The sequence below is a fragment of the Streptopelia decaocto genome (genome assembly GCF_964273445.1).
Source record: "Streptopelia decaocto genome assembly, chromosome: 7".
NCBI classification, from domain to species: domain Eukaryota; kingdom Metazoa; phylum Chordata; class Aves; order Columbiformes; family Columbidae; genus Streptopelia; species Streptopelia decaocto.
This window is the reverse complement of record NC_138661.1, coordinates 47340951-47354136: the sequence shown is the minus strand read 5'-3', so window position 1 is coordinate 47354136 and position 13186 is coordinate 47340951. Positions and strand designations below refer to the sequence as shown.

The 13186-nt window shown below is 44.3% G+C and overlaps 1 protein-coding gene across 9 annotated transcripts in view; it reads left to right on the top strand.

Moving 5' to 3' along the window:
• Positions 1-13186, top strand: part of PRR5L (proline rich 5 like) — an 86702-nt gene that overhangs the window by 66191 nt on the left and 7325 nt on the right. For 8 of the 9 annotated variants that reach the window (XM_082057515.1, XM_082057520.1, XM_082057517.1 and 5 more), the window contains 2 exons: positions 5345-5485; positions 6970-7096. In XM_082057515.1, coding sequence (XP_081913641.1) covers positions 5345-5485; positions 6970-7096 — 268 coding nt within the window. The remainder of the gene's footprint in view (positions 1-5344; positions 5486-6969; positions 7097-13186) is intronic. The other variant, XM_082057518.1, reaches the window with a different exon arrangement.

Sequence of the window (13186 nt, the reverse complement as noted above, 5' to 3'; positions counted from 1 at the left end):
CTACAAGAAAGCTGGAGAGAGACTTTTTACAAGGACATGTAGTGATAGGACAAGGGTTAATGGTTTTAGATTGAAAGAGAATAGATTGAGATTAGATATAAGGAAGAAATTCTTCACTATGAGGGTGGGAGACACTGGAACAGGCTGCCCAGGGAAGTTGTGGATGCCCCATCCCTGGAAGTGTTCAAGTCCAGGCTGGCTGGGCCTTTGAGCAACCTGATCTAGTGGAAGGTGTCCCAGCTGATGGAGGGGGGTTGGAACTAGATGATCTTTGAGGCCCCTTCTAAAACAAACCATTCTGTGATCCTATGAAGTATTGCCATTTTAAGGATGAGGAACTGAAAGGGAACAGACAGCATATTTAAAGCTTTGTAGGCACCTAAGTCCTACACAAATGTGTGAATTTAAACTGCCAAAATACATCCAATAATTTGACTCTGAGTAAGCTGCCCTAAGCCACAACAGAGTGAGCTGCTGGTGCAGTGAGAAATTGCTTTTATTTCAAGCCAGTGCCCTAATAACAAGATGGGGTTCTTCCTACAGATAGGGAACTACCTATTTATATGGTGTGTCACAACATGTGAAGAGAGCTCATCTAGCCAATCTCTTTCAGCATGGTGTAGTTCTTCATGTGCTATGCCTGTAGATGGGAAGGTCAATTTGTTGTTGGTTCGCCATCCTTTGCTGCAAATGTCAACATGATATTCTCCTCTATCCCCACAGTTGCAGGGTGCGATGAGGAAAGATACAGGAAAACCCATCAGATGAATACCTGGCTGTGGGACTGGTGTCACTGGCAGAATTTTGTGTTTTTTGATCATGACACCTGGCCTGCTGACAACAAATGGGATGCACCTGTCTCAAAAGGGGAAAAGGATCCTGGGGCAGGAGTTAGCTGGACTTATTGAGGGGGTTTTAAACTAGATTTGAAGGGAGAGGAAACCAGGTATGGCAGAGGCACACTCAAGGGTGACATGCTGTCATCTGAGGGTAGTGCTAATGAGGCCCTTCGGTCTGCCGTTCCAGTGGAATCAATGGCTTAGCTGAAGTGCATCTATAGGAATGCACGCAGCATGGGCAACAAACAGGAGGAGCTGGAAGTCGTGAGGCAGAGAAACTATGATTTGATTGCCATCTCAGAAACATGGTGGGGTGACTCTCATAACTGGAGTGCTGCATTAGATGGCTATAAACTCTTCAGAAGGGAGAAGCAAGGAAAGAGAGGACGCAGGGTAGCCATGTATGTTAGGGAGGGTTTTGATTATCTGGAACTACATGGGGTGATGATAGGGTTGAGAGTCTATGGGTGAGAATCAAGGGGAAGGGCAACAAGGTGGACATCCTGGTGGGAGTCTGTTACAGACCACCCAACCAGGATGAAGATGCAGATGAAATATTTTGCAGGCAGCTGGGAGAAGTTCCTTGATCGCTAGCCCTTGTTCTTATGCAGTACTTCAACCTACCAGATGTCTGCTGGAAGTACAATACAGCAGAGTGGAAGCAGTCTAGGAGGCTCCTGGAGTGCATGGAAGACAACTTCCTAACACAGCTGGTTAGTGAGCCTACCAGGGAAGGAGCCTCGAGCCTCGCTCGATCTGTTGTTTGTAAATAGAGAAGCGCTTGTGGGCAATGGAGGCTGCCTTGAGTATAGTGATGATGAAATGATTGAGTTTACTTTTCTTGGAGAAGTAAGGTGGGCGGTCAGCAGAACTGATACTTTGAACTTCTGAAGGGAAGACTTTGACCTGTTTAGAAGGCTGGTTGGCACAGTCCCTTGGGAGGCAGTCCTGAAGGACAAAGGAGTCCAGGAAGGCTGGTCTCTCTTTAAGAAAGAAATCTTAGAGGCGCAGGAGAAGTCTGTCCCCAAGTGCCGCAAAGCGAACTTGTGGGGAAGAAGGCCGGCCTGGCTGAATAGAGAGCTATGGCTGGAACTTAGGAATAAAAAGAGAATTTACAACCTTTGGAAGGAGTGGGAGCCTACTCAAAAGGAATACAAGAATTCTGTGAGGTTATGCAGGGGGAAAATCAGAAGGGCCAAAGCCCTAGAGCTAAGCCTGGCCACCGCTGTGAAAGGCAACAAGAAATATTTCTATATTAACAACAAGAGGAGGGCTAAGGAGAATCTCCATGCACTGGTGGATGCGGAAGGAAACACAGTGACATAAGATGAGGGAAAGGCTGAGGTATTTAAAACCTCCTTTGCCTCAGTCTTTAGTAGTCAGAACAGTTGTGCTCCAGGTACACAGCTGCCTGAGCCAGAAGACAGGGCTGGGGACCAGAAGGAAGGTCCAGTAATCCAAGGGGAAATGGTTAGTGACGTGCTACGCCACTTGGATGCCCACAAGTCTATGGGGCCAGATGGGATGCACCCAAGAGTGCTGAGGGAGCTGGCAGAGGTGATCATTAAGCCACTTTCCATTATGTATCAGCGATCTTGGCTAACTGGGGAGGTCCCAGTTGACTGGAAGTTGGCTAATATGATGCCCATCTACAAGAAGGGCCAGAAGGAGGATGCGGGGAACTGCGGAGCTTTTAGTCTAACCTCAGTGCTGGGGAAGGTCATGGAGCTGATCATCCTCACTAACATCACACGGCACATACGAGAGAACCATATGATCAGGCCCAGTCAACATGGGTTAATGAAAGGCAGGTCCTGTTTAACGAACCTGATCTACGACAAAGTGACCCATCTAGTAGATGAGGATAAGACTGTGGATGTTGTGTACTTAGACTTCAGTAAGAAGTATCCCACAGCATTCTCCTGTCATGGCCTGGATGGGTGTACTCTTTGATGGAGAAAGAACTGGCTGGAGGGCCAGGCCCAAAGAGTTGTGGTGAACAAAACCAAATCCAGTTTGCAGACGGTCACAAGTGGTGTTCCCCAGGGCTCAGTATTGGGGCCAGTTCTGATTAATCTCTTTATCAATGATCTGGAAGAAGGGATTGAGTGCACCCTTAGTAACTTTGCAGACAGCACCAAATGTGGTGGGAGTGTTGATGTGCTGGAGGGTAGGAAGGCCATACAGTGGGAACTGGAGCAGCTGGATCATTGGGCTGTATGAGGTTTAACAAGGCCAAGTGCCGGGTCCTGCACTTGCCTCATAACAACCACAGGTGATGTTACAGTCTTGGGGAAGAGTGACTGGAAAGGTGCCTGGTGGAAAAGGACTGGCGGGGGGGGGGGGGGGGGGGTGTTGATTGACAGCTGGCTGAATATGAGCCAGCAGTGTGCCCAGGTAGCCAAAAAGGCCAACAGAATCCTGGCTTGTATCAGGAATAGTGTGGCCAGCAGGTCTAGAGAAGTGATTGTGCCACTGTACTTGGCACTGGTGAGGCCGCACCTTGAATCCTGTGTTTGGTTTTGGGCCCCTCATCATAAGAAAGACATTGAAGTACTAGAGAGAGTGCAGAGGAGGGCAATGAAGTTGGTGAGGGTTCTGGAGCACAAGTCTTATGAGGAGCAGCTGAAGGACGTGGGGCTGTTTAGCCTGGAGAAAAGGAGGCTGAGGGGATACCTTATCACTCTCTACAGCTGCCTGAAAGGAGGTTGTAGCATGGAGGGTGTTGGTCTCTTCTGCCAAGTAGCAAGTGATAGGACAAGAGGAAATGGCCTCAAGTTGTGCCAGTTAGGTTGGATATTAGGAAAAAATTATTCATGGAAAGGGTTGCCAGGCATTGGAGGAGGATGCCCAGGGAAGTGGTGAAGACACCATCCCTGGAGGTGTTTAAAAAGCATTTAGGTGAGGTTCTTAGGGACATGGTTTAGTGCTAGAGTTAGGTTATGGTTGGACTTGATGATCCTGAGGGTCTCTTCCAAATGAAATGATTCTGTGATTACTAATTTGTGTTCTTCTGTGATCCCAGCAACTGCCCATTCAGCATGAAAGTAAGTCAACCAAATGTGTGAGTGTATATTACTAGAAGCAACTTCCTGTCTCAGCTAAGTTTAGATCTGAGGCTCATAGCTGTTGCAGAAATATGACCTTTAAGCAACCAAGTTGGTTAAATTACTGTATGGAGGGAAACTTTGTAAACAAGTCACTGGCATTTGCATAATTGTAGCTGTTGCTGTAACTACTTCTTGTGGAAAAACAATAGCAAATCTTGTTTTGTTTGGCATATCAAGGTGTTTGGATTTCGAAGTGGGGTATGAAGTTAATGAGACAATACTGCATTATATAAATGAAAAGTGTGTACCTACTGAAATAGAGTTCAGAGATACAAACTGGTCTTTTCTACACCTCCATGTTTCTAAACATGCAATGATGCTTTAAAACAGAAAAGTACTTTTATTATGGCCAAACTGCCCTCCAGACTATTGCCTTTAATTTGTATTTACACATTGATGATGCTGTTAATTATGACATTAAACCCATTATGAATTAATGATTAACTGCTGTGAATTCCTTCCAGGTAAATATTTGCCATGTTTAGTGTGTTATGGAGACCATAAAATGTTTCCCAAACATATTGTGGGGCAGAGATTAATATGCTGGGAAGAACAAGGGAAACTCTTCAGGCTGGAAAGTGCTGGGCAGGGCTGAAAGGAAAATTGCTGCTGCTAAGCTGCAGGTGTGCAAGAGAAAGCTGTACAGGTGTTAAGCATAGCAGAGGGAAAGACTGTAACAACAGAATGCTTAATGGAATCCAAATATGCTGAGAAATACTACATCTTCCGCTGTTAAGCCTCCTCACTTTTGTCATTTATGTAAAAAAGTAACTGGGATGACACAGAGTGCCTTGTGGTGGAAATAAAAGCTGTTGCTTTTAAAAATGAAATTTGTTACAAGCAGTCTCACTAGCTTTGCTCTAGCCTAAATTCTGAAATCTATAATGGACTGAATTGTGGATTTCTCTCATATCAGCAAGGTCTAAAGTGCAGATGTTGAGCAAAAAGATTCAACACAGACCAGAAGTAGGCTTAGTTAAGGAGTACTCTGTACCAACCTCTTTCCCTACAAAACCTTCCCTAGTTTCTCATCTCTGAGTGGCAAAAGCATGAGCTGCATCTGTCCTGGGCTTTGAATGTTTGTAACCAAATCAAATGGCAGTTGGGTTTCATGAGGATGTAGTCTTTTGCAGAAATACAGGCCCATTTTTGTCTTTGCTCCAATCTAGTGGTGCCTCAGATGAGGTGTTACTCATTTCAGGATTTTGTGGGACAGAGACTGAGAGGGAAGTGATCAAAGAGTACCATGAATCCTCAGCCAGAGCAGCTTGGGCTTGCTTTGCCACAGCAGCAATGGGGAGGATACAACCCTTCTGTCTGTGTGCATACATGTGTTGGTGCGATGCTCACATGTCCCTTTACCAACTCTTGGATTTTGCCTTCTGTGTTTTTTAGGGTCAGGAGTTGACTATCCGTCAGATTGCTCTTCTTGGCTTCAGAGACTTGGTCTTGCTAAAAGTAAAGTTGGAAGAAATTCTTCCTCTGGTCCAGACAAAGCTCCCAGCTTCCGTTGTCCAGATGCTGTTAATTCTGCAGGTGGGGAGCCTCTGGTCTTCTTTAACTCCACTTGGGTATCTCAACCTCATTGAACTGATATGAACCCTGAAAAGGAGAATGGGAAGATAGAGAGGGTATGATGAAAGGCAAGTGATGTGTCCTTGTTTGGGAGTGGTAAATGTAGAAATTAGAGCTGAATTTGAATGTCCTGAGATTTCCTGGAAACAGGTGAGGAAATCTGTGAGAGAGACAGGTTCTGCTCTTTGATGTTTGTATTTTTCTCAGTACCTCTCCTCCCCAGCTAGGAAGACTCTCAGGACTCTTTTTTTCACACAAATTTTGATCTCTAAGCTTCTTTGAATGCCTCTTTGTACCCTAGTTCTCCTGGTTTCTCAGCCTTGCAATGACAAGGTGAGTCTCCATCACAGTGGATTGTGGAATTTGAACAAGCTGTGGCTGCTGGCTGCCCAACACTGGCCCCTTGGCTGGGATTCTGAGCAGAATCACAGAGCAGTGCTCATGAGAGAATGAATACCTTTTGTCATCAGGCAAAAATGCCATATATCTTCCAAAAGCCTCTCTCAAAAGAACCAGACCTTCTGTGAGGACTATCTTCTTTATCCAGACCTCAAGAAAATATTTTCAAAGCATGCCAAATACAGCCAAGTATACCAGCTATTTTATCTTTTGTATCACCCAGCCTCAGTGCCCTCCAAAATACTGTATTACAGGTGGTGCTTTGGGTTCCTCTCACTTTTATTTCTTCTCCAATATACCTTATAATGAGTGGTGGGACACAAAACTTTCTGAAGTACAGCCAAAATTGCGAAGTGGCTAAGCTGATATTTCTGTATGATTCCTTGCTGTTCTGATGTTCCCAATGACCCAGACTAAAACAGGAGGAGATACTAAGGTGCTAGCTCAATTTCCCTGAAATATTTTAATTAAATAATCTTGAGGGCATTGAGGGTCTCAAAGTGATGTATTTGAGGAAGAAGAGCTTCTTGAGGCTTAGCAGGAAGTTAAGGCTGTGAACAATTTCTGAAATTACTGTTAAATTGGTTAGTGTTACGTTCCATCTTCCCAGCTGTAAGCCAAACTGCAGAGAGTGATTTTCCTGCAGTCCTGCCTAAGAAAAGAACAGTGCTTTGCCCAAGGTATGTTAAGGCATTTCTACAAAGAGATGTTTCCTGGTAGAACTGCCCTGGTATAATTATATTGCTGTAGTTACACTGTGCAAATCTGCAGTGTGAGTGTACCTTGTACCATCCTTTCCTTTGGTCAGAAAAAAGACAGCTAGCTGCTCAGTGTCCATAGGGTTACAGCTATGACTTGAAGAAGGAGGTTGACCTGAATGGCACCTGAACCTCCAGTTGGGTTTATCAGCTGTGCTTCTCCAAATGGTCTACCAATATAGTTGGGATATTCTGGTGGAGAGAGATTTGACAGACCCCAGGCTTTATTTAAAAACCTTACTCAAAACTATGTAAGCATAATGTTGACTTTTTATGTTTGAATTTCAGAGTGTCCATGAGCCTGCTGGCCCCAGTGAGGGCTACCTACAGCTGGAAGAACTGGTCAAGCAGGTCATATCGCCGTACCTGTGTTTGTGTGGGGATCACAGCTTCTCTGGTACCACCTGCTTGCTTGGTAAGACATGCGCATCATACAGAAGCTCTTGTTGGGGTACGCAGGTTGATTAATGTGAGGCGATGCACATCTGTGCTAGAAAATAAGACAGTTCATGACTCCAGGAGAGACAGGAAACAAAGACTAAAATACCCTCTAGAAGGTCCTGATTAATGTTTCCGAATGTAAATTTTTGTGACGGACATTTTATTTCCCATGACTGAATGAACTGTTATGGCCCCATGACTGCATACAAACATGTGTGAAGTCTTCCCTCTCTCTGGATAAAGACTGGATTTTTAAACATCCTGGTCCATGCCTGATGTACTGCTCATACCTCAGTGAGAGTCTGAACCTGCTCCTTCACTGCCTGCACTGTGTCCCTGCTTCCTAGACCACTTTGGCTGCCTGCATTCCCACGCTTACTGCTGCACCAGCCAGCTTTCACAAACAGCAGAACTGTCAGATGCTCATTCTGAGGGATTACAAGTTGTTGTTGTGTTTTGTTTTTTTTGTTTGTGGTTTTGTTTGCTTGTGGGGTTTTGGTTTGTTTGGTTTGGTTTTGTTTTGCCTGTTTGTTTCAATGGAATTTTAAATGGTGGATAAATGGGTCTAGGTGATAGAAGGGAGGGGAGGCTTACAGTGGAAAACTTCTCCACATATGGTCCAGGAGCTCTGCTTATACACATGGCCAGCCAGAAGAGATTGGCTAGCTAAGAAATGGACATAGTGATACTGATCTGATAATCAAGAACATTTAAAGAGAAGTAGCGAAGAAAGCTCCAGCATTCCTCTTTTTTATAAGCTTTAGCCTTTGCTTCGATGCAAATTGTAGCAAGCTGGAGACACACAAGCTGTCTTGTACTACACCTTAGCAGCACAGGGGAAAAGATGGTCTTGCAGTAGAAGGACTTATCAGGACTTAGGTGATATGTGCCTGTAATCAGCTCATGGCATTGCCTTAGGCACACTGTGGCTCAGGTTTTTGTTCTTGTGGTTGATGAGCAATTAACAAGGTTTTTTTTTGTGCAAGTGAACTTCATTATATAGTCCAGCATTGATTTACAGACCTGATTGTGAGGCTAAATCTAGACCATGTTCCCTTGTAAAGGTTGAGCTTTGACTAATTTGATTGTTTTGCTATTTATGGAGATCTGCATGCTGCTGGGATAGTTTGAAAGGTAGCTGCCTGACCTATACTGAAGTAGTCATTCTGGATTTCAGCCAGCTGAGCAAGGCATTAGTGTCATTAAAAAAAAATCATCACATGGACTAGCCTTGTAAAGCTTATGTGCCTTAAAGTAATTGTATTTACTTTAATTCTAGCTGTCATTTCTTTGTGTGTATTTCCAAGGTGGCATTTTGCCCCTGTTCCACCCCATGCTGAGCAGGAGGAAAGGAAGAAAATGTGCTTGCATGACACAACATTGGCAGCAGTGCAGTACTTTTCCACAAATAATCTTGGTATTTTCAAAATGCTGCTGTGGAGGTGGTTTATTTTCCTTAAACTTCTTTCTCTTCCTCTCTTTCTTTTTCTGTCACTTTTTTGCTTTCTCAGAACTTATTTCTTCTCTCACTGGACAACCTGTAATGCTGATGAAGCCCAGCGGGTTCCCTGTAGTGGCTTTTTGGTAATGTACTGTTGGGCTTTGGGTGTGCTTGCATTCTCAGCAGATGCTGTGGAGACCCAACTGCGCTCTGGACTGGAGCGCTGAAGATGAACAAGTGTTGAGAAATATGACTGAAGGTGTCTGATCATGGCTGTTAATACACATGAGGCTTCAGCCTGCAAGGCTGCTGTATCTTAAACTTTATTTGGAGTGAGAGAGGAGTGCAGCAGGAATAGGTGTGAAAGAGGACAGGACAGCTCACAGAGGGGATTTGTGGAGGGCAGTGTCCTCACCTGCTCTTCTGTTACCACCCTTCCTCCTTTGCCTATCTAAAATAGCCAAAACCTGCATTGTAAAGATGGAATATGCTGAAGGGATCCAGTTGTCTAAGAAAAAATGTTGAAATGGGGAATAGGGAAGAAGATAAAACATTTTCCCTATTCCCTCCATGTATTAAACCAAACATCGCTGGTGATTTGAGTTTGCTTAAAAAAGAAACCTTAAAACCTCCTCCCAGTTTATGTTCCCGGCCATAATGCACCAAAATAGAGATTAAAATGTTTAGTTAAACTATGCATGACAGCTCCCTTAAGAGACTGTGGCTGAGAAAGTAAAGGGGGAAAAGTAAAGCAATAAGTGAATGTTCAGAGTTTAGCCTAATTTTACCTGATTCTCATCATAAAGGATTTTAATTTTGTTGCACAAAAATAGTCTATGGGTATTTTTTCCTCAAAAGAGTCAAGTCATCCCTCTCTTGAAGAGAATAAACAGTGAGAAATTCCTTAGTGTCCATCTCTCTCTTTTGTTACCAGGTCAGTTGTATGTAAGCCATTTCTACAGCTAGCTTGCTCTTAAAAACTTCCACTGAGGGCAGCTCCTCAACTCTTCTGTAGGTTTTTGCAGCTCTCACCTTTGGCATTAGAAAACATTGCTTAATGTCATAAGAATGTTGTGAGGAGAAAATATGAGCAGAGACCTATCAGGTCTTAACTGATTTAGTAAATTCAGAAGTCAAAACCCAGGCCTATTTCTTTAGTCAAGCTGAAGGTTGAGTAGCCTCAAAAGATGGCAACCAAACTGCCATTCCTCTTCTTGTATTAGTGATACAGCACCTGTCCTCCTTTAACTGCCCAGACAAGCTTTCCCAGTCCTGCATCTTACAGCTACAACTTCAGGAAAAACATTTGCTGGTGAGGGGAGAATGAAGAATTCTTCTAACTTCTTCCATTGAGTGCCACCAGTCACATGTGCTTCCAACACGTTTCACTGGAGTCCTACCCATTTTGCTGTGCTAGCAGGATACGGGACCACTCCTGTGCTGCTGGGAAGCTGGATAATACCTGTGGATATATCCGATAAAGTTTGCACTTTAACCTCTTTAGTTTATTTCACACCACCACCACTTTCCTCCTCCCTCCTCTCTCCCAACTTCTGTGGGATCAAGGTCTAGGTTATCAAAGGCAATCAGATACTTAAACAGTTGGGTTTCCAAATCCACCAGTGAAATGCTAGCATTTTCCTAGTTGATGGATAAGGCTGTGATAAGAGGAGATGGAGGGGAATTTCATTAATTTTCAAAACTGGCCTTTGCTGTCACTTGGTTAACTCTTTTGCTGTCTTCTACAAGTGTTTTGCACTCAGCTGCATCTGAAGCAGTGTCTGAGCAGCACCCTGTCATCTCAAAAGGTCAATGACTTGCCTACTTAAAAAACATGCCTTGTGAATGCTGACTAAACATGGGTCTGCTTTTGCGTAAATATATTCATGCTGGTAACTAGCTGCATGGTTTAAGTGAACAGCAACTGTGCTGCAGCAGCACGAGCCTCAGCACAAGCTGCCTGACCAGATTCCTAGGTGGGTTTGCAAACTGCACTCAATTCTGGGCTCTGCTCATTGCAGTGTTTCTGGTTTACGGTAGTTACTTCAGTATAGTAAAACTCAGGAGCCTTGCTTTATTTTTTGCATGAGAAGGAGGTCCAGTGCCCCTGTTTCCATTCTGATATAGATTTGAGGGGAAGAGTGTGGCCTTATGAATTACTGTCGGTGTTGCCTTAGATACTAGCAGGTTTTTACAATCTCCCTATTCAGGTTCTGATTATATTAAAAAGCTGAATGGTGTCAGACTTTGAAACACTGACATGTGTGTCAGCTCTTGTTCAGTCTGCTAGTCAGCAAGTGTGTGTATGTATGCAATCATGCAAACAAGTACATACATCGTGTATAAACCTATAGTTGATGTAACTAATTATATTAGTTGACGATGTTATCACAGCACCCGAAGATGTGGCAGAAAAGGATCTCAGGATATCTTTGCCAGTTCAGGTGAAGACAGGGTGACCAAGCTGGGCAGGAATATTTTTATATTATTACTTCCTATATTATGCTTGCTCTTAGTGGACTTCAATCTCTCAGTCATCAGGCATGGCTCTGTCAGCAGGACAAAAAGTTTACATATAAAAATGGCACTTTTTTTCCCATGGGAATATTTTTATTTATCTATTAAGCGAATATCAGTCCATGGCCATGATTTTTCTTTTTCTCATATGTCCTGACTTTTTAGCATAGAATCATTTTGGTTGAAGACACTCTCAAGATCATCACGTCCAACCATAACCTAACTCTGGCGCTAAACCATGTCCCTAAGAAGCTCATCTATATGCCTTTTAAACACCACCACTTCCCTGGGCAGCCTGTTCCACTGCTTCACAACCCTTTATGTGAAGAAATTTTTCATAATATTCAATCAGAACTTCCCCTGGCACAACTTGAGGCCATTTCCTCTTGTCCTGTCACTTGCTACTCAGGAGAAGACACCAATACCCTCCATGCTACAACCTCCTTTCAGGTAGTTATAGAGAGTGATAAGGTTTCTCCTCAGCCTCCTTTTCTCCAGGCTAAACAGCCCCAGTTCCCTCAGCCGTTGCTCATCAGACTTGTGCTCTAGACCCTTAACAGCTTCATTGCCCTTCACTTTAATCTCTTCAGTACCTCAATGTCTTTCTTGTAGTGAGCGACCCAAAACTCAACACAGTGTTTGAGGTGCGGCCTCGCCAGAACTGAGTAAAGAGGGACAATCACTCCTCTAGACCTGCTGGCCACACTATTCCTGATACAAGCCAGGGTGCTGTTGGTCTTTTTGGCCACCTGGGCACACTGCTGGCTCATGTTCATCTGGCTGTTCAATACCTCAAGGTCCTTTTCTGCCAAGCAGCTTTCCAGCTGCTCTTCCCCAAGCCTGTAGCATTGCATAGGGCTGTTGTGACCCAAGTGCAGGACCCAGCACTTGGCCTTGTTGAACCTTATACATCTAGCCTTGGCCCACTGATCCAGCAAATCAGATCCCTCTCTAGAGCCGTCTTGCCATCAAGCGGATCAAGGCTCCTGCCCAACTTGGTACTGTCTGCAAACTTACTAAGAGTGCACTCGATCCCTTCTTCCAGATCATTGGTAAAGATATTAAACAGAACTGGTCCCAATACTGAGTCCTGGAGAACACCATTCATGACTGGGGCCAACTAGATTTAACTCCATTCACCACAACTCTTTGGGCCCGGCCCTCCAACCAGTTTTTTATGCAGTGAAGAGTATGCCTGTCAAAGCCATGAGCAATCATTTTTTTTCAGGAGGATGCTGTGTGAAACAGTGTCAAAGGCTTTACTGAAGTCTAGGTACACAAAATCCACAGCCTCTCTCTCATCCACTAAGCAGGTCATCTTGTTGTAGATCAGGTTGGTTAAGCATGACCTGCCTCTCATAAGCCCATGTTGACTGGGCCTGATTGCTTGATTGTCTTGTGTGTGCCATGTGATGTTAGGATGATCTGCTCCATGACCTTCCCCAGCACCAAGGTCAGACTGAAATGTCTGTTGTTCCCTGGATTCTCCTTCTGGACCTTTTTGTACATGGGTGTCACATTTGCCAACTTCCAGTCAACTGAAACCTCCCCAGTTAGCCAGGACTGCTGATAAGTAATTGAAATGGCTTGGTGAGCACCTCTGCCAGTTCCCTCAGCACCATTGGATGGATCCCATCTGGCCCCATACACTTGTGTGTGTTTAAGTGGTATAGCAGGTCGTTAACCATTTCTCTTTGGATTATGTAGCCTTCATTTTGCTCCCCATCCCTGTCTTCTGACTCAGGGGCTGAGTACCTGCAGCACAACTGGTCTTACCATTAGAGACTGAGGGAAAGAAGGTATTTAGTACTTCAGCCTTTCCCTCGTCCTCTGTCACTATGTTTCCCTCTGCATCCACCAGAGGGTGGAGATTTTCCTTAGCCCTTCTTTTGTTGCTGATGTGTTTATAGAAGCAATTTTTGTTCCCTTTTACAGCAGTAGCCAAGATTCAGCTCTAGTGGAGCTTTGGCCCTTCTGATTTTCTCCCTGCATAACTTCAGGGCCTCCTGAGTAGCCTCCCTCTTCTTCCAAAGTTTATAAATTGTCCTTGTATTCCTGAGTTCTAGCTGAAGCTCTCTATTCAGCCAGACTGGTCTTCTTCCCTGC